This window comes from Paramisgurnus dabryanus, chromosome 2 (assembly GCF_030506205.2).
Source record: "Paramisgurnus dabryanus chromosome 2, PD_genome_1.1, whole genome shotgun sequence".
NCBI lineage: Eukaryota > Metazoa > Chordata > Actinopteri > Cypriniformes > Cobitidae > Paramisgurnus > Paramisgurnus dabryanus.
Window position 1 is genome coordinate 45,144,604 of NC_133338.1, and position 20,669 is coordinate 45,165,272.

Genomic DNA, 20,669 nt, shown 5'->3' on the forward strand with positions numbered 1-20,669 from the left:
TATATTGAGTGTATTTCCATCTTAGCTGCCCATGCAAAATCCATGAATTTAAGGGAAATTAAATGTTCTGTATTAATGAATTTTATTGTCACAAAAAAAAAGGTTTTTTTACATTTGTAAAACATTGTGTACTCTAAAAGGTACCTTTTAATCATGACAATATAGAAATGTATTATTTTTTAGAATAAGTTAATATTTTTAGCAATCTGTATTATTAAGTATTAAATTATGAAAGTATGTGAACACATTTAAAACTGTTAATTAAAAAATAATTGTATTTCCTATGTGTATTCGGGACATTTTTAAAACTAGTGATAAATTAATTGGAATTCCATTTGCTGTAAATATTCAAGGTTTTAAAAGCACACTTGGATTTAAACTCTACAGAATGTCATTTATCCAAGGCAGGATTACAGTCCTGCACAATACCTTTAGTCTTGGGACTGTCAAAGTCCTTCTAAGTCTCAGGCCATGAGGCTTTTAAATGCTTATTTTTGATGCAGGGTTATGCATAATCTCTCATATCTATACTCCAGACAGGTATGACTGACAACAGTACTGCAGGAGCAAATATTTTATTCATGAAGCTAAAAGCATGTGAAATGCGTAATGAAGCTGAAAGTAATGTGCAGACAGCCCTCCTGCTGTCTGAAATAAAGACAAAGCCCACCAGCAGGCTTTCTCTCATGCACGCAATTGGTTCTGAGTTGTTCGGTGTGTGTGATAGTAATATTGCAGTGAAATCATTACTTTAACAAATTTACTTCCTGCTGTGTCTGGGAGTGCAAAGAAATGCAATCCGGATCCATGAACCATGCAGTGTTTGAGTGAGTTTGTCTTTAATGTTCACAAACGAAATGATCTACATTATGTTTGAGCACAAAATTCAACGTATAAAGGAACCTTAGAAATGTCACAAACTATTCAATCAAAATACAAATGATATTGTTATTTAACATGAATGTAATGAACTTTAATGTTGTTGTGTAAGATATGCGGCCTCTATGCCTGATAGCTGCTGCCTATCTTTAGTATATACAATTCAATGATACACTTAAAACCTTTGTTTGCATGCATTTTGTATGTGTTATTGTTAAAGATTTTTTATTCATAAAAATTTCTAGGGGTGCCAATAATTTTGTCCAGTGTGTATTAAAGAAAAACATTTCTTTAATAATGTACCCCCCCCCCATTAGAATGAATTTATTTTTTTAAGCTAAAACTCAAAAAGAGAAACATCGTAGATTTATTTTCAAAGCTTTCTTTGCTCATAATTACCAAGGGTGCCAATATTTTTGTATTCTGTATCTAGTGGGAAAACTCTCCTGTGTAAAACCGCAAGGAAACAAGCATAACGTAAGGGTTTGGACATATAACACCTTAGCACCATCATTTGTTCAATGTATCCACTGCAGGACTTTGTGATATCTGGTAGAATTTTAGACCTGCGGATTTCTTAAATCTTTTTGCATACATTAATTCCATGAATGCACTGTAAAAAAGTTCTGTTTTGAGTAAAAAAAAAACTTAAATTTTCTATGGATTTTCAAAGTTGTTTAGTTCATACAACAACTTCAGCAGTCTTTGAGGAATGTGTAGCCGTTTCGTTCCTTTCATCTGAGCCTTTGACCCACGTTCAGGATTTATTCCCAGGAAAACTCTTAAGGAAATGAAAAATGTTTTAGTACACAAGTAATTAAATGAATGACACTATACAGTATTTGAATTATGATTTGAATACTCTCTTCACACTCTGACAGCAAGAAAGTTCACAAATTTTTTTTTGAGTATCCATAATTATGAACCCAAGAGAATTCGTAGAGACATAAAACGAAAGCATTTTCATATAAAAATCGTTTGAGTTTATAAAAAACCGTCAGAAAGGGATAATACCGCCCCTTAATCGGCACTTTTCAACCACGGCGCTGCCGTTTAGTGCAGAAATCAACTCATTTGCATTTAAAAGGACGCGTCCAAAACCTGCAAATTTTTGCTCACAGCTACAAAGTGGCAATTTTAACATGCTATAATAAAATATCTATGTTTTTTTTTGCGAGAACTTACATATGTACTCTGGGGACACCAAAGATTTATTTGACATCTTAAAGTATTTTTTTATAATTGAAAATATAAAAATATAAAAAAATATATTTAAATTTGTAGGCCGCCATTGTTGTTTGTGTGGCATGGAATGGTTGCAACCCATTCACTTAAAGCTTATAGCGAGATAAATGTCTTCCGCTTAGCCTGTTTAATGTGAGAATAACATGAAAGACAAGTGTAAAAATGTACATGAAAATAAAGACAATCAGCAAAGCTTTTTTGTCAGCAGTTGTTCAAGTTAGGCATATTAAACTAGTCTTAAAGGACAAGTTTGGTATTTTACACTTAAAGCACTGTTTTCAGATTTTTTATGATGAAATAGAACGGTTTTGACTGAAATTTGGACATATGATGCTGTCCCGAGAATTTTTGGGTGTTTTACAGCGATTTTTGTGTGAGCATATCAGTGAACACCCCTGACCACTCGTTAAGTTTCACGTCTTTGTAAACGAAAGTTTAATGCATTTTAGGAAGGATTGTTCCAGTGCACCATTAAACCCATTGTAGAGGTGGGAGGTGATAGAACAACATCATATGTCCAAATTTCAGTCAAAACCGTTCTATTTCATCATAAACAATCTGAAAACAGGGCTTTAAGTGTAAAATACCGAACTTGTCCTTTAATAAAATAAAAACATATTTCAATATCATTCATTTTAGACGTCAACCATCACTTTGTTTTCATACATCACTTTATACTTCTCATCATTTCAGTTATGAAGGTGTCAATGTTTAAAATGTCAGCAAGAAATATGCTTCACTGTTGCAGAATAAACGTGAACCAGAGCGTAACCCATACAGTGCTTTTCAGTGGATGTGTAGAATTATTTTTGAAGTATTCCCATTTTATATTTAGAGATCTGGTTAACACGGCAATTGAATTACTGCATGGCCTTGTTGTTTGTCAAAAAAAATATATAAAAAAATCGAGGTAAATCGACCAGAATTTTTACAAGGGTGGTCTGAGAAAAGTAGGGACATTCTGGATTTGGAAATAAATAGAATCACTTTTTTTTTTGAAAGAAAAATTCAACAACGTTCAATTTAATAAACAGCAACACAACAATATGGCCTACAATATTTCAAAACAAAATATGTGTTGTTTACCTTTGTATGAATTCCAGGGTAAGTGCCATCTCTTTTGGGTATTTTATGTTTAAGACATAAAACAAAGAGAAAGTGTAGCTCAGGGCTACAATGGGTGAAGTGATGTGGTCATTAACAACCTCATGATCAACAGCAATCTTGAATAGCCCATCACCTTAAACAAAATACATTAGACAGTATTACAAAAGGAAAACATTGCATCTAAAGAAAACCACTCTAAATATAGCTGCTTAAATCTTCCATGCTCAAACAACTGCGCCATCTACTGGTTATAACAAAAAAATGCATTCATCTTCAGCAATACCTATAAAAATAAAAAGCAAAACAATGTGAAAAACACATCACAAGAAAATATGTTAAAAAGTGATATACTACAAACCCATAATAAGAATGCAAGGAGTGCTGGGAATGCTTGGAAGATCGGCAGAAGTTGAGTCCTGTTGCTGGAAAAGAAAACCAATAAAAACCTTTGAATACCATGACCTGTTTTTGATGCATAAGCTGTTTCTCAGAAAACACATCATAAATAAACACCAACTATAATAATCCTAAATCTTGGAAGATAAATTTTTGGGGTTTATACATTGGGCCTTTCCTGCTTTATTTGTCAGTGCAGTACTTCTGCGGCACATATTGAGTTTCTGCACGAGAGCGCCCTCTGGCTTGCATAACGCGGCACTTCACCATAATTCACTGAGAAGCATAGCAAGCAGAATGGCACGATTTATCATCTCAGCCCTAAGATCATTATCTGCTGTTTAAATACAAAAGTATCTTCTTGCTGATAAAGAAATGTGTTTTTAACACAAAAACACATACCTCATTTTGGTAGAAAAGATGATCAGGGTTTTCCTTGAAGAATTTTGCAATGGCAGTGATCAACTGTATTGGCTCTTCAACTAGTTGCATCTTCATCCCTTTCGAGTAAAGAAAGTCTATGATGGTCTTTCCTTTTCTTGACAATTCCTCTGCAAGCTTATTTTGCACCGAAAAGCCAAGAAGGGTACATGTATGATCAAACAGGTAATCGGCTTCAAACAGATACGGCCACTCTTCCAAAACTGTGTTTACGGTGCTTCCTTTGTTGATTGTCACACGCTGGATGCAATATGTTTCAGCCATCAATTTTCGAACACTTGAGTCCTGAAGATCTTTGGTTTTGAAGGCACTTTTCAATTCATTTCTTTTCGTTTCTAATTCAGATGTACACTCAATGTCAGGCTGCCAGTCCACACATCCATAACGATCTGAAGGCGTGGATCTTTTTCTCGAAGCATTTTCATCATTTGCTGGTCTCTTTGCTGACCTGTTGGTCGATGGCCGACGAAGATTCTCAACTCTGTTTTCTAACTGTATAAAAAGAGTATCGTATCCTGTCCCAATGACGTTTTCTTGGAGGTCTCTGTCTTGAAAAGAACAGGGATATTGCGCTACAATCCGTTTGGCAATTTCCCGCAGTTTTGCTCTTCCAGGCCTTTTACCCTCTTTACTGAATACATCATCAATGACTATGCGAACCAGCTCTCTTCTCTCTTTAGGCTTTGGTCTTTTCTTTTTACTTATGGCAAGCATGAGGTTTGATGGCATTTTGTGCCATGGAACAGCATAAACCTCACAGCATGGGGAATACTCAACGGGACAAGATGACGAAGGGGATGTTTGCTGCAGATGAACATCCAGTGGGAGAATTATCGAAGCAGGTACATCATGTGACTCTATGGATATATAACATATAAACCAAAATGAATGTTACATTTTATAGGATTCAAGCAGATTCCCAGAATATATGTTTTTTAGGGCTGGGTATCGATTCAGATGTTCCAGATCGATTCGATTTTGATTCACAAGCTATCAAATCAATTCAATTTCGATTCTGGATTCAATTTTCGATTCCGGTTCTCCGGTCGGTTTTTATACTTAATTCTCGATTCAACTCAACGAATATAGATTTAATACAAATACTATATTAATAAAAAAGAACAGTGAACAGAAGTTTACAAGTGGGTTATTAATAAAAAGAAATTAAAAGCCACAACACTATCATCATTGGCTTGCTTACGAAATCAAAAATGCTTCCATACCTCTGACTTTTTATGTGAAGGTGGCATCAACGTCGATGAAGCACCTGAAACACTATTTTAAGCACTGAAAAAATGAATGACAGGCTTGCCTCTCGCTCCTTGGTAACAATGCACAAGGCAAAAAAGAGGGTGACATCTAGTGAAGAAGACTAGTAATAAGATTAACGTTAATCTTATTTTCAATGTTTGCGGAAATAAATATGAAAGAAAAAAAAATCGATTCTGCTATTTGAAAATCGATTTTGAATCAACCACGTTTCCAAAAACGATTAATCGAAAAAACAATTTTTTTGCCCAGCCCTAATGGTTTTCATGAAATTTTTATTTTATAACTTCTTGTCTGTTATCTACCGAGCCCCTAAGGTGACATTGGAGTAAATAAATCTAAAGTAAATAAAAGTAAAGAAAAGCGAAAGTTTCATGTGCGCACGCGAAATTAAACTTAATTTAATTTTTGCTCCATGTCCTCTTAGGGGCCCCGTAGTTATCTCCGAAATATCTAGGCAAAATTCAGGAAAATAAAAAAGAGCAATTGCAGTGCAGAAAAAGCGATTTCTAGTGACAAGCTGAAAAGACTTTGCAGACTTTGTGCATCTTTAACACCCCGGGACCGGTAAAGGTGTATCTCCAAACGCGAATTCAATGAACTCCCATTGGGGCGATGTGAATGAAACCATTTAAATTGTGCGATTGCCGCAAAAACACGCGCTATTTGTCTCAAAGCGTCTTCGTGCAAGTTGAAAATATTTAATTCAAGGGAAAAATTTACATCACACAAAGTTTAATCCCACGAGTAATCTAGAGCGAGGAACGCAATGCTTCGCAAATGCAAATTTAACGATTTGCGCAAGTAGAATACATACCAAATTAATGAAAAGACGTGAACAGGCGCAAAAAGATGGGGCGATGCAAATGACGCGATTTGAGCGGCACGATTGCCGCAAACCCACCACTGCAAATGGGCAAGCTGAACAACTCTGCACATCCAGTAAATACAACACTGCGCTGTATGCGTAAGCAATAAGGTACGAGAGGCTGTGCTGTATCGTGAATAAGTAACGGCTGAGGGCGTTATTCACAATACAGTACTTGCCTCGAGTACCTTATTGCTTTTATAAAACGGTTACCACACAATATTAAGTAAAATTATTAGTGCAACTTTCATGAAGTTAAATCAATAAAAGCATTCCTTTCGCTAGACAAAATAGTCCCTGACCATGAACAACCACGTTCCAATATGCATTAAAGTTCAAATAAAAACAACAAACCGTTCTCAAACTGATACGTGTGGGTGGGCGCAATGGTACATAGAACCGTTGGGTGAAGCGGTCATAACCGTGTTTTATTGTGAATAAAGCACAGCTATTGACCAATCAGAATCAAGAATTGGAACTAACCGTTTTATAATTAAAATTAGATAAACAATATTAGTCAAAAATACAACACTGTGTAAAAAAAGTGTAAAAAAAGATGAGACAGTAACACTCATGTGATGACAAACTCATTTAATGGCGTCTGGCTTGCCTCTCTTCATCTTTTGCGGTTAAATGTTTTTGCTCCCGCAATGTGTTATTAAAAATGCGGGTAATACACCTGTAAAAATTGAATATTCCTTCATATTAATATGGTACTGTCACCACTATTTTTCAGACTTTTTTTTATTTTGAAAGCTCAGCTGTACATAACATAGGGTGTATGAATGCTCACCAGTATGTATCTCTGTGTGAGTCCTTAAGCTTCGCTGGCAACTGAAGTTCTGGTTGCACACACTGCAGTGATACAGGCTGGACCCGGGTGCAAAAACTACCAGTCTTTCCTTTTTTGGCCTGGTTTCGTGGTCACCCGTCTTTAGTACAGTCTTGTGATATCTATTGTTATGATTATGTAGATTATTTTCACTATGAAACGAATGACCGCATAATTGACAAACATACAGGCTGGATTGGAGATTTGTCCTCAGTTGGTCTCTACAGTTTTGCAGCGTCTGGAGGATGGAAGTCTTGTGTTCTGACGGATCAAATGGTGTGGATAAAGAAGATAGACAGCCATCGAATGAAAAAGCATTTTCTGAGGTACCTAAATGTACAAAGAACAAAAATGCATTAATAGAGTACATCTATCTCAAAAACTAACACAAACAATGACTATTTAGCATGTTGGGACTATAGTTTTTATCATTACCTAGGCTTGGTCCTTCATCCAGTGATCTTGTCTCACTGTGTAGCTGCTCTGAATCAAGTCTCCAAAACAGTTTAGACTGGGGCATGGATATTCTGTCTAGCCCACATTCCTCATTAGACCTCTGGTCAAAACAACAGTCTGGTCTAGCATCAGAACCAGAGCTGCCATCTAAGACTGGATCCTCTGGTTCTGACTTAATATTTTTCACCAGGACCTGTGTAAATACAGGCTGAAATGATGATAGATCCTGATCACTTGCTTCTATGTGTTGTATGTGATCTGTTTTAAGCTCCTTTTCTGGGCACGAGTCATCAGTATCTGCACTCAGACAGTCCGAGTTTATTCTGCTTTGCTCTGGTGAGTTTCCTTGTTCAGCATGCATCTGCTGTAGTCTTAGTTTGAGGGTGATGTTCTCCTGCCGGGAGTCATGTATTTGACCGCGCACATCCTGCAGCACTTGAGCCATCAGTTTGCTGGTTTCCTTCACTGCGATCTCCATCGCGACCTCAAACGCGCCGCGCAGAGCGACTTTTAGCGCGTCTTCTATACTTCCTGCAATAACATTATCCTCCCCAATCCCGTTCTCGCGAGGGTTCATGGTATAAAAAGAGATCGTTTTATTTGGTAAGAGAAAACAAAAGGTTTAACGTCTATTTCAAAACTATTAGCAGCGGCGTAACCATTCTACCTGCGTAAACGAAGTGTAAATCTGGAGACCGGAAATACTTCAAAATAAAAGTCACTGAATTCAGCGAACTTCCTGTTTTTGACACAAAATGATAAAAACGAAATAATCTAAATAAATATCTCATTAAAGTTTACTACAGACATACTCATAGAAAAATACCTGATATGTTCTGTGTATTTTTAATAAATTATTTACTCCAAACATTTACCGCCATGATACCTGACTGTGACGACTACGTTAATGTTTAAGAAATATATATGCATTTTTTCGTTTGTGCAGTAATAATCTCTTCGTTGTGCGGTGACATCTGAGGTGTCCTCATTTGTATTGTATTATTTAATATTTAATGCAGAAATATTTCTGCTAGTGATGCTGATGTGTGGTTAAGTATACAGCAATTGCAATTAGTTGTATATAAAATCAATAGATGTTAAAGGGGCCATGGCACAAGACTTTTTTAAGATGTCAAATAAATCTTTGGTTTCCCCAGATCACATATGTGAAGTTTTAGCTCAAAATACCATATATATAATTTATTACAGCATGTTAAAATTGCCACTTTGTAGGTGTGTGCAAAAATGTGCTGTTTTGGGTGTGTCCTTTAAAATGCAAATGAGCTGATGAAATTCAAACACTGATCACAATGATGGTGGTTTGTTGCAATTAAAACTCAATTGTGCTTTTCTCTGCACTAAATGGCAGTGCTCTGGTTGGATAGTGCAGATTAAGGGGTGGCGGTATTATTATAATAAGAGCTCCTTATGACATCATAAGGAGAGCCAAATTTCAACAACCTATTTTTTCATGTGCTTGTAGAGAATGGTTTACCAAAACTAAGTTACTGGTAGGGATGCACCGAATCCAGGATTCGGATTCGGCCGAATACTGGGCTTTTTGACGGGGTTCGGATTCGGCCGAATCCTAGATTTTTTTTCCACCGAACCGAACCCTAGGCTTGCGCTACGCTGGTCGACGTAACGCGGCCGTTGATTACACACATCGGGTGCTGACGTGCAGATGAGCTTTTTCTTTCGGTGAGCCTTAGGGGCTGGACACACCAAAACTTTTAAACACAGCTGAAAACGCCTTGAGGACGCCAAATTCCAGCTGTTTTTCAGCCGAGCGCTTGGTAGCTGTGATGCTTCAGCTGTGAGCCGGTTGGTTGCTGTGGTAATCTCCCGCCCCTCCTCCACTGTAATTGGACGGCCGTGTGAAATCTGACATTGACGAGCGGAGCTTCTCACTCAAAGTTAAATATAGTTTTCAGCGCGGAGCTGCTTGGTTATTGTAAAAACGAGCGTGTCGCAACGCATCGCTTTCATTATGCATAGGCTTATGGTAATTGTCAAAATAGTTTTTCCAACTTGTCATCCTGGCATAATGTACAGTTAAAATTAAATAAAATGAAAAATACACTGCTGTGGACGTTGTTTACTTCATTAATGTGTTTTACTGTGTTAATAGAATAAGGATGCGAGTAGGATTCGGTATTCGGTTTCGGCCGAATCTTAAACGGTGGATTCGGGATTCGGCCGAACCTAAAAAATCTGGATTCGGTGCATCCCTAGTTACTGGGTTGATCTTTTGCACATTTTCTAGGGTGATAGAAGCACTGGGGACCCAATCATAGCACTTAAACATGAAAAAATCAGATTTTCATGCCATGGCCCCTTTAATGACACTACTGGTCAACTATTGACAGGACAGTGGCCCTCCAAAAGCCAAGCTGACTAGTTCTGGTCTATGATATGTCCCCCCAAAATATATGTGTGTAAGAGACACCTACATTTAAGCGCGCTATTGGATGTTCACTTTTTAACAAATCATCATATCCACATTCTGCAGAATTAAGTACAGTAGTAACTGAGTGTTGATTTTGAATAAATAAAGCTAAATTTGTTGTTCACATAGTAAGTGGGCCTTCACCTGTATTTTAAAACCTGATGTGGCCCTCATGTAAGAAAAGTTTGCCCACCCCTGTCTTAAAGGGATAATTCACCCAAAATGAAAAGCATTTAGTCACCTAGTTCATATATACTTGTGTTTCTTAATTCTGTTGAAAAAACTGAACACCCCAAAGTGTAAATTTTTACAGCATAACTCTATGCTGAACCAATGTAGATGAGCATGTACTATTTATTAACTTTGATATTAAAGGAACACATAAAAAAGTAAAAAAAACAACTAATAAAAATATTACTGATTTATTGTTCAATACATTTGACCACACATGATTTTACAGTAACATTTTAAAACAGTTACTTACAAAAATACTATTCAGACATTACTCTTGTCTTTACTGAGCTTATACATAATGTTCATTTTTTATCACTGCATTAAAATGTGTTATAAAAACATTATACTTTTTGTGCAAATACTCTGTTTAGCTTTATTATTGTAGTCTTGCGTTAAATGTTTTATACCCTTGTTATTTCCAAAAAAGATGTGAGGATCTTCATAAGCTTCTTTCTTTGACCCTAATAATCTGTCTGTTAAAGAGTTCATTCCAATAAATACTGATGAAACCGGTGCATGAAGTTGTCGTCATAACTGTAGTTCATCTGTCCAATGATTCTATATAAAAGAAAATTTAATAAAATAAACATTTAAACATATTTAATGAGTTTTTCAACTTGTCTGACTGCAAGAAAACAATTAAAACGCATCACTACTGACCTGAGACGACGATGAGGTTATTTCTTCTAAATCACCATAACAGCCATTTTTGTGTCGGATCAAACTCCCCCATAGCACTGAATGATTGCAGCCAGGACACTGTGCCTCCACGGGAAGCAGGTGGTTAGGGTCTGACTTCAGAAAATGTTTGGCCAGACATATCAAATGGCAAACGATTTGACAGGAAGGGTGACAACAAGACAGCCTATCTTCAGACTGAAATCACAAGAAAAAGAAAAACCCATAAGGGCACAGCTATTGGGATCAGAATTCAGAGCTGGAACGATTTAAAAACTAGAGTACAACCAACCTTAACAAGCTCCTTACACAATGCACACCACTCCACCTGTCTCTCCTCTTGCTCCTTGCACTCCTGCTGTGGTTTCCTTTTAGCACGAACACAACCAAAAGCCAGAGGGATGTGCAAAGGAGGTTGCAGCTCAGGGGCAAAGTCCATACGATACTCCTGCTTCAGCCAGCGCACAGTGAGTGGGAGTCGACTCCATGGTGCGACCCGTAGCATGTTTGACACCACACGCCAGTGAAACTGCAAACTGGACTCTTTACGGCTGCGTCGGGTAACATGGGACAGTCGACGAGAGATGTGCGGATGCTGCCACGCCCACTCAAACTAGTGTAGGGTAGACAAATAAGGTAAAGTCACATACTAGGTCTCAAGCTTTATAAATAAAAATGCATCATAAAATGAATTGATGAAAACACTTTACAATAAGGTTTACTTTTTAGCATACATTACTTAACATGAACTAACAATTAACAGCAATCTTTGGCAGGTTTCGTACAGCAGATGGCAGCCAAACCAAGATCATCAACAAAGAAGGAGAATGTGAACGCGGGAGGCCGATTGACGGTCAGGACGCGCTCTGGGGGAGACGGGCGGTTGAGCAACGACTGGACTGTGAATGAGCAGGAGATGGCAGAAGGAAGTGACGAGTCAGGAAGTGAGATGACATTTGAAGAGGGCGGCGGGAATGATAGGAGTATTTGGAATGTTGTACGGTCGAGGAAACGGAAAAAAAAGGATAATTTAGCACGTAAAATAGATGAAACGGACAGTGACCAAAGTGAGATAATAGTATCAGGACAGGAAGAGGAATATAAAGTGTTCATGAAATTATCTCAAGAAGGAGCATCGTTCGGTGAGTGGAATCCGATTCATTTAACCAAATCAATAAACAAGTTACTAGGTGAAGTCAAGAGTGCTAAGGTACTTAAAAATGGGTCATTACTGATTGTTTGCAGAGATTTATTGCAGCATGGTAAAGCCATGAAAGTGAATAAAATAGATGGAAAGGGCATCAAGTGCTCGGTGGCAAAATATAAGAAATTAATTAGAGGAGTCATATCAGGAATACCTACAGTGGTTTCAGAAGAACAAATTAAAGAGAATGCTAAAGGGGCAAAAGTACTGGAAGTGAAACGTCTTAAAACAAAGTGGAAAGGAGAGTTATGTAACAGCTTGTCTGTGATGATCAGGTTTGATGAGGGTAAACTGCCAAGTAAGGTGTTTATAGGATATATATGCTATGAAGTTAGGCCATATATCCCCCCACCACTGAGATGTTTTAAATGCCAAAAGTTTGGCCATGTGGCAGCAATATGTAGGGGCAAACAGAGGTGTGGTAGATGTGCAGAGGAGCATGAGTATGGCAAGTGTGGAGATGGGGTAAAACTTAAATGTTGTAACTGTGGAGGGGAGCATAGCTCGGCCTACCGCGGCTGTGAAGCCAGTTAGAGGGCTATGGAAGTGCAACGAGTAAAAGAAATACAAGGAGTAACATATGCTGAGGCAGTGAAGAAAATATCTAGGGAAAAAGATGCCAATAAATCAAGAAATAAAGAAAATAGAGATGAAAATACTGAGAGTTGTGAACAGAATGTGACAAAGCAAGATGTGCTTACAGTGAAAAAGAAGGAGTTTGTGCTATTTATGGTTGAGGTAATCAACTGTTCAGCACAGACAAACAAGAAAACAGAAAAAATCAAAATAATAATAAAAGCAGCAGAAAAATATCTTGGCATTGATGGACTTAGTTGTGAAGTTGTGGAAGGAATGATAACTGCAGGAAGCTCTCAGTCATTGGCTGGTTGTTCTTCATGACTTTAGTTATACTACAGTGGAATGCTAGAAGTCTTGTAGCTAATGGGCAAGAATTTAAAAAGTGGGTAACAAATTTATTAGAAAAACCTCATGTAATATGTGTACAAGAATCATGGTTGAAACCGCAATTAGATTTTGTAATATATGGATACACTGCAATTAGGAAAGATAGGGCAACAGGCATAGGAGGAGGAGTGGCAACGTTTGTAAAGAATGAGGTAAGGTATAGTTTGTTAGATAAAGGGAAAGAACATGAGTCTATTGTAGTCAAAATATGGAATGGAAAAGACAGTGTAGTGGTGGTTAATTTTTATAACCCCTGTAATAGACTAACTATAGAATCATTAAATGAAGTATGTGGATTATCACAGGGAGAACTGGTATGGTGTGGGGATTTTAATGCACATAGTACATTATGGGGGAGTAAAACCACAGATATTAATGGATTGGTAGTAGAGGAATTTGTAGACAGTAAAAACCTGGTGTGTATTAATGATGGGAGGGGCACACGATATAATATTGCACATAACACAGAAAGTGCTATAGACCTTACGTTAGTGTCAACTGGAAATGCAGGAATTAGCACATGGGAAGTCTTAAACCAGACAACAGTAGGTAGTGACCATTACCCAATAGTTACCAAGATTGGAGTGGAAGTACAAGAGGATAACGAAATGAAAATCCCTAAATGGAAGTTAAATAAAGCTAACTGGCAGGTATTTCAAGAGGCAGTTGATGTTAATTTTATGGATGTTTTGAAGGAACAAATAAATGATGTGGAGGAAATGAGTAGGAAAGTGGTCTCAGCAATTATTCAAGCAGCTGAAGGGTCAATACCAAAAAGTACAGGAAATAAACGAAGGAAAAGTGTGCCGTGGTGGGATGATAACTGCAATATAGCAATTAAAAAGAGAAATAAGGCTTTTAGACGTCTGAAAGCGTATCATACGTTAGAGACATTAATCACATATAAAAGGGGACAAGCATATGTTAGGAGAACTATGAGAACAGCCAAACGTGAATACTGGAGACAGTTTTGCAACAAAATTGGAAGTGAAACACAGTTATCTGATGTATGGAAAGTTATTAAGAAAATGAATGGAATAAGATGCAATTTGGAAATGCCGGTGCTATGTAATAATAATAAAAATGCAATAACTAATGCAGAGAAAGCAGAGATTCTAGCAGAGACATTTGTCAAGATTCACAGTAATGATAATTTATCGGTAATTGCTAAACAGTGTAGAGGCCAAACATTGGTTCAAAATCCTCAGATAGTGGAAGTAAACATAATATCAGAGGGAGAGTTAGACCAGCCATTTACTTTGGTTGAGTTGAAAAGAGCTATTTCAAATGCTAGACAAACAGCACCAGGAAAAGACGGAATATGTTATGATATGTTACGACATATGAGAGATACCACACTTGGGATAATACTGAGATTATTTAATATGATATGGTATGATGGGAAAGTCCCGTTAGCATGAAAGCAGTCTGTGATAGTTCCAATACTTAAACCTGGGAAAAATTCTTCAGATCCATCTAGTTACAGACCTATAGCATTGACATCACAATTAGGGAAAACTATGGAGAGAATGGTCACAGATAGATTAGAATACTATATAGAAAGTAAAAATCTTTTCTCACAATATCAGTCTGGGTTTCGTAAGGGAAGAGGAACAATGGATTCTATATTACGGTTAGAATCAGAAGTTAGGAAAGCTCAGACTAATAAAGAAAGTGTAATTGCTGTTTTCTTTGATGTGGAGAAGGCCTATGATATGCTATGGAGGGATGGTCTGCTTATTAAGCTCAGTAAATTAGGAATAAAGGGCAAAGTGTATAATTGGGTTCTAGACTTCTTGAGCAAAAGAACAATTGAAGTGAAAGTGGGTATGGAATATTCAAAAAAATATACAGTGGAAAATGGTACCCCACAAGGGAGTGTATGTAGCCCAATATTGTTTAACATTATGATTAACGATATCTTCAGTCAGGTAGAGGGAAATATAGGAAGATCGCTATATGCAGATGATGGGGCACTCTGGGTTAAAGGCCGAAATCTAACATATCTGAGGCATAAAATGCAAAATGCAATAGGAACGGTAGAACGTTGGACAAATGAATGGGGTTTTAAGCTCTCAATCTCAAAAACACAAGTTATATGTTTCTCTAGACGACACAAAACAGTCCCACTCACACTATATGGACAAGATCTTGAACAGGTTAATGTAGTGAGATTCTTAGGAATACTATTTGATGAGAAGATGACTTGGGGTCAGCACATAGATAAAGTCAAGAGTAAATGTAAAAGGATTAATAATGTCTTGAGGTGTTTATCAGGACAAGATTGGGGAGCAAGCAGGGCATCACTTATAAACATTTATCAAGCTCTGTTGAGAGCAACTCTTGATTATGGATGCCTAGCATATATGTCAGCAGCAGAATCACATCTTAAGAAGCTTGATGTGGAACAAGCACAGGCACTCCGGATCTGTGCTAGAGCATTTAAAACGTCACCAATATCTGCATTACAGGCTGAGACAGGAGAAATGCCACTGCGCATCAGGAGAATCAAACTAATGCTGACATATTATGTAAATTTACAAGGACATAGGAAAACACATCCCGTAAAATCCATCTTACAAGAATGCTCAGAATATACTAGAACAAATTTCAATAGTTTTGGATGGGTAGTGAATACAAATGCACAAAGGGCAAACATTAATCAAATACAAGTAACCCCCACTGTGTCAATATCATTAATACCACCTTGGAGATTCATACAACCACTAGTAGATATAAGCTTACAACAAATGTTAAAAGAGAATTCTGGAATAATACCACCATGGATAATTGTTCAAGAATATTTGAACAATTATCGCAATAAATTACTTATATATACGGATGGATCGAAGGAGCCAGAGTCAGGCCGCACTGGGGCTGCAATTTACATTCCCAACCATGAAGTAAGAATTGTAAAGAGAGCAACAGATAATTTATCAGTGTATACTGTAGAATTGTTGGGTATATTATGGGCATTACAATGGTTGGAAGGAAACAGTCAGAATAAAAATGTGGTCATAGCCTCGGACAGTTTGGCTGCCTTATCAAGTTTACAACCCGGAAACGCATCGTGCAGGCAGGACATTATCTACCAAATATTGCAGGTGCTTCTTACACTCCATGACAGGAGGCTAGAGGTTTTATTTCTGTGGGTTCCCGCCCATGTAGGGGTGGAGGGAAATGAAATTGTTGATGGATTGGCAAAAAGCTCAATAAAGCATGAAAGAGTTGATGTACAAGTAGCACTGAGTAAAGCAGAAATGAAAACCATTATAAAAGGTCACACACTAAATCTATGGCAGGAGTTTTGGGACATATCAGACACAGGGCGACACTTTTACAAAATACAAAAACAAGTAGGTGTTATTATGAGACACAGCAGGAATCCAAAAGAACAGATGGCAATTACAAGACTAAGAATTGGACATACTGGATTAAATCAGTCATTGCACAGAATAGGGAAGCATCCTAATGGATTCTGTGACTATTGTAAAGCTCAAGAGACTGTAGAACACATTCTGATACACTGTAAGAAATATGAGGAGGCTAGAAGGAGGTTGGAAAATCAAGTTGGACAACAAAACATGACAATAGAGTACTTATTGGGGAAATCAACTTATAAAAGTCTAGAATATGTAATTACATTCCTAAAAACTACTGCATTAATTGACAGACTATAATAGGTTTTATTATTATTATTATTATTATTTTTTTTAATTCTTATTTAATCTGCTGCTCACACTCCAGTCTAGTAGGTGGCGGTAATGCACCTTTATGCTGGTTTGCCAACCGCCAATAAAACCGACGAAGAAGAAGAAGAACAGCAATCTTTGAAGGCACAATAATGTTTGCCGCTAGAGGTCGCTAAACAACAACAACGGCGTAAGTTAGCTTGATGATGCTGTTAAAAGAGAGTGCAACAAGACTCGATTGGACAGGACTCAGAAATCAGGTTCATTGACAGTTCATGTTAGCTAATGCATTTATTTTCGCACGACAGGGAAATGAAAAAAACAAAGGAAACAGAAAGGGATTTACCCGAAGCGCTGCAATATCAGATGGAAAGCCGTGTATGATAAGAACCATCTCCCTTTAAAATAATAATTGTGTTAACAGTGACTTTATTTAGAAATTAGAGATCTGGTCATTAAACGTAAAAACTTTAGCTGATATTTCACCATGGTCCTCTGCCACTCGTTCTCTTGGCTCCTCCTTTGTGTCGCCCGGCGTTGTGTTGACCGATGCGGCGCTCTGGGTTCACAGTAAAGCCGATGTATATTCGACCCTTAAATTTAGGGTTAGTACAATACAGCATATACACTCCGTAAAAGCTCTCCACTTCCACCACCATCGTAGTAATAACGACAGTTGTTGAACTAGTCAGTTACAGACGTAAACAGTTACCTTCTTTCCAGCTGTAAGCTAGGGTTTGTATTAATTTAAAGAACTACTGCATTATGGTATGATCGATTGATTAATAAAGTATACTGTACACGTTTAAATAACATATTTAACGATTTCCTGGTGATGCGATGTAAATCTAGAATCAAAATCTTATTATATTTAAGTATTAAAACATGTAAAACCTGCTATAACTGTTATGCATTTTGTGAACTGAATTAAAAATACTAATTTGTTTTGACAATTTAAGCCCCCTCGTTTCAAACTACCCCGTTAAAGGTGTTCGAATATCGCCTGAGCAAAATTACAATAAAGTACTAATGTATCGAGTTCATAAATATCTCAATGTAAACGATTTATCAAGGTTCATGTTAATACAATAATTATCTTTGAGTTAAAAAACATTTTACTCTGACAAACTCTGACTTTTAACTTTTTCTATGTGGCAAATTAAGAAAGCAGCAAAGTAAACGAGGACCTCGCATTCTATGCTATCATTGGTCCGTTTCAGATTCTTGGGTCGACAAATTTATAATCTGATTGGTCGCTAGTGAACTTCAGAGGTGTGGCTTGTTTGAAGTTCTAATCCCAATTGGGTGGTTTTCTGCAAGAACCCGCCCTCTTTAAAGCATACCGGTAGTTAACAGATAATTAAGACTCTTCTGTGATAAGAAATATTCACCCCAGTGTTTATTAAAAAAGTCTTCGTCCCAATAAAGTGTACTTTACCTCGGGAGCTATGTCAGTCACCCAAGATCTGATCCGTGACAAACTCATAGCGGAGATTGGTGCGATACACGTGGTATGTTGATAACACTAGAATGTGGAATCAGGACGTGAATGAAACACGGAGTGGGTCATTATTAATTTCTAGTTGCTTTATAACATTACGTTCAGTGCTATGTTGCGCTTTTTTTCAGGATGTAGAAGACACGTCACCTAACAGATGTGCTGCTAGTTTTAAAGTTCTTGTTGTATCACCTCAGTTTGAAGGAAAACCTTTGTTGCAGAGGCACAGGTAAATTAAGAGTGGATCGGTAAAAAAAAACTTTCTTACACACATTTTTCTCATTAGTGAGTGAGTTATCCTGCATATACAGTGTGGTCAAAAAACTTCTCAAAATGTTATTATTATTGTAAATAAATTAGGGTTGCATAACGATTAATCTTTGACAGAATAAAGGTTTTTGTTTACATCATATATTTGTGTGAACTGTAAATAATAATTATGTATATGTAAATATCCACACGTGCATGTATAATTTTAAGAAAAAAAATATATTTATATTTTAAGTATTTCTATTTTTATATAATATATAACTTACAAATGTATATACACATGTAAACATTTCTTAAATATATACATGCATGTGTGTGTTTTTATTTATTAATACAAAGTTATTATACACAGTATACACACATATATGATGTAAACAAAAACCTTTATTCTGCAATAGATTAATCATGAATAATCATTATGCAACCCTTGAAAAATAGAAGTTTTTAATATATTTGGATTAGTTGGGGACATAGCTTCTTCTTTTAAATATTTATTAATATATAATAATATACTTTTTTTGCATGCATAGCATTTTTAAGGATATTGCGTGGATAAATGGTGTTTTTTAGTATGACATATGTTTTTCCTTTATGGAATTTTTCTTTAGTAACCATGTTTGTTGGTCAATCACCCGAGTTTTATGATAATATCTCTTAATATTATGCTACAAGCAGTTATCATTTCATATCAGAATCTATAGTCATTGCTGTTGTCATTAAATTAAACAGGAATTTTGTTTCAGCCAAGTAATGAACATCTGAAAATGGAAGTGAAAGACATAAGCTTTGATGGAGTCAATGATGCAGTGGAGGGGTGTAAAACAAGAGTCCCAGCTTGCTAAAAGAGTCATAGATGTGCAATCTGAATGATCCGGATCCTTTTACAGGGTCAACTCATGTGGAAGAGTATTATTCTCTGGGGCTGTGTAGTCAAGCTGTGAGGAACAGCTGGGCTGAATGAACTTTATGACCTCATGCACTGGTCATTTTTATAAATATCTGTGTTTGTTTGTTTTAGGATGGTGAATAATTGCCTTGCTGAGGAGTTGAAAGAGATCCATGCGTTTGAGCAGAAAACGTTGACACCAGAGCAGTGGGAGAAACAGAAAGCACAGTGATACACATACTTAAGTGACTTAATCCCCTATTAGTAGGTTAATACACTAGTCAACATTTGAAGTGGATCAATCAAAAGTTGTCTTAAGACAAGAAGGGGTATTGTGTAAAATTTTAAGACAACTTTTATGAAAGGTTTTTATACACTTCAAATGTTGACTAGTGTATTTCCAAATTCTACCAATGTAAGGAAAATTAAATGTTTTGTATTTATGAATTTTATTGTCACTTGATGAAAAAATCTCATGCAAATTATAGGTAATGTAACTGTTGTAATACATTGTGTACTCCATAATGTACCTTTGAAATCATGACAATAAAGAAACTTTCTGGGCACAGTGAAAAGGTAGCAGTCAGTTTTTATAAGTAAGAAGCTAATATTTAGCAATCAATATTAAATTATGAAAGTATTTTGACCACCTTTAAAACTTCTTATTTATATATTTTTTAAACTTCTTTTTTTTTCTTATTAGTGCTGGGCATATATTAATCTAGATTAATCTCATACAAAATAGAAGAAATTTTTTTTGTATAACATATGAGTTCATGCTGTATGTAATTATTATGTATATATAAATACACACACATTCATGTATGTATTTAAGAAACATTTACTTGTGTAAATATATTCATTTATATATTATATAAAATACATTTATAAATATAATGTATGTGTATGTGTTTAAATATACATAATATTTACACACAGCACAAACTCATATATTATGCAAAAAATATATATATATATATGGGTGATTCTCACGAAAACTTGGTTGTAAAAATGTCAAGCATGAAAATGTAAAAATTGCTTAAATTTACTTTTTTTCCACCAGACATTAGAAACAAAGTCTGAAGTATATGGGAACATTAATTTAAAAACTTTTACTTATCATTTAACACTTTTTGTAACATAATTTCAAAAATAAGTCCTAAAAAATCTCATTACCGCAACAGTCAGAAAACATCAACACTGTTAGAAAAGCTAATATATTTTCACATTTTTAAAAATTGATTATTAATAGTCATGCACAGTAAATTGAAATTCTGAAATAATATTTATTTTAAATTT

General features: G+C 36.2%; 3 protein-coding genes across 3 annotated transcripts; 1 reads left to right on the forward strand and 2 right to left on the reverse strand.

Moving 5' to 3' along the window:
- Window positions 1-1,240: 1,240 nt before the first annotated feature.
- LOC135778593 (uncharacterized) lies at window positions 1,241-8,179 on the reverse strand. Its single transcript, XM_065288994.2, has 6 exons — window positions 7,473-8,179; window positions 6,999-7,367; window positions 4,030-4,925; window positions 3,590-3,653; window positions 3,211-3,364; window positions 1,241-1,660 (listed from the first exon to the last, which is right to left on the reverse strand). Exons 1-6 carry the CDS (start codon window positions 8,068-8,070, stop codon window positions 1,537-1,539), a joined length of 2,205 nt encoding a protein of 734 aa, XP_065145066.1. The 5' UTR covers window positions 8,071-8,179; the 3' UTR covers window positions 1,241-1,536.
- Window positions 8,180-10,350: 2,171 nt separating this feature from the next.
- slx1b (SLX1 homolog B, structure-specific endonuclease subunit) lies at window positions 10,351-17,713 on the reverse strand. The gene is made up of 5 exons (XM_065288993.2): window positions 17,203-17,713; window positions 17,063-17,114; window positions 11,147-11,467; window positions 10,837-11,052; window positions 10,351-10,734 (listed from the first exon to the last, which is right to left on the reverse strand). The coding sequence occupies exons 1-5, from the start codon at window positions 17,373-17,375 to the stop codon at window positions 10,705-10,707; spliced, it is 792 nt and encodes a 263-aa protein (XP_065145065.1). The 5' UTR covers window positions 17,376-17,713; the 3' UTR covers window positions 10,351-10,704.
- Window positions 17,714-18,036: 323 nt separating this feature from the next.
- Window positions 18,037-19,945, forward strand: LOC135778912 (bolA-like protein 2). Its single transcript, XM_065289570.2, has 3 exons — window positions 18,037-18,227; window positions 18,346-18,443; window positions 19,503-19,945. Exons 1-3 carry the CDS (start codon window positions 18,165-18,167, stop codon window positions 19,600-19,602), a joined length of 261 nt encoding a protein of 86 aa, XP_065145642.1. The 5' UTR covers window positions 18,037-18,164; the 3' UTR covers window positions 19,603-19,945.
- Window positions 19,946-20,669: the final 724 nt, after the last annotated feature.

Coding starts and splice junctions, on each gene's coding strand:
- LOC135778593 (XM_065288994.2), bottom strand. CDS start 8,070: ATGAACCCTCGCGAGAACGGGATTGGGGAGGATAATGTTATTGCAGGA. Junction 4,926..6,998: donor TCACACAGAGATACATACTG/GTGAGCATTCAT, acceptor ATATATCCATAG/AGTCACATGATGTACCTGCT. Junction 1,661..3,210: donor ACCCTGGAATTCATACAAAG/GTAAACAACACA, acceptor CATTTCCTTAAG/AGTTTTCCTGGGAATAAATC.
- slx1b (XM_065288993.2), bottom strand. CDS start 17,375: ATGGTGGTGGAAGTGGAGAGCTTTTACGGAGTGTATATGCTGTATTGT. Junction 11,053..11,146: donor TGTGTAAGGAGCTTGTTAAG/GTTGGTTGTACT, acceptor TTGTGATTTCAG/TCTGAAGATAGGCTGTCTTG. Junction 10,735..10,836: donor TAACCTCATCGTCGTCTCAG/GTCAGTAGTGAT, acceptor TCTTTTATATAG/AATCATTGGACAGATGAACT.
- LOC135778912 (XM_065289570.2), top strand. CDS start 18,165: ATGTCAGTCACCCAAGATCTGATCCGTGACAAACTCATAGCGGAGATT. Junction 18,228..18,345: donor AGATTGGTGCGATACACGTG/GTATGTTGATAA, acceptor GCTTTTTTTCAG/GATGTAGAAGACACGTCACC. Junction 18,444..19,502: donor CCTTTGTTGCAGAGGCACAG/GTAAATTAAGAG, acceptor TGTTTGTTTTAG/GATGGTGAATAATTGCCTTG.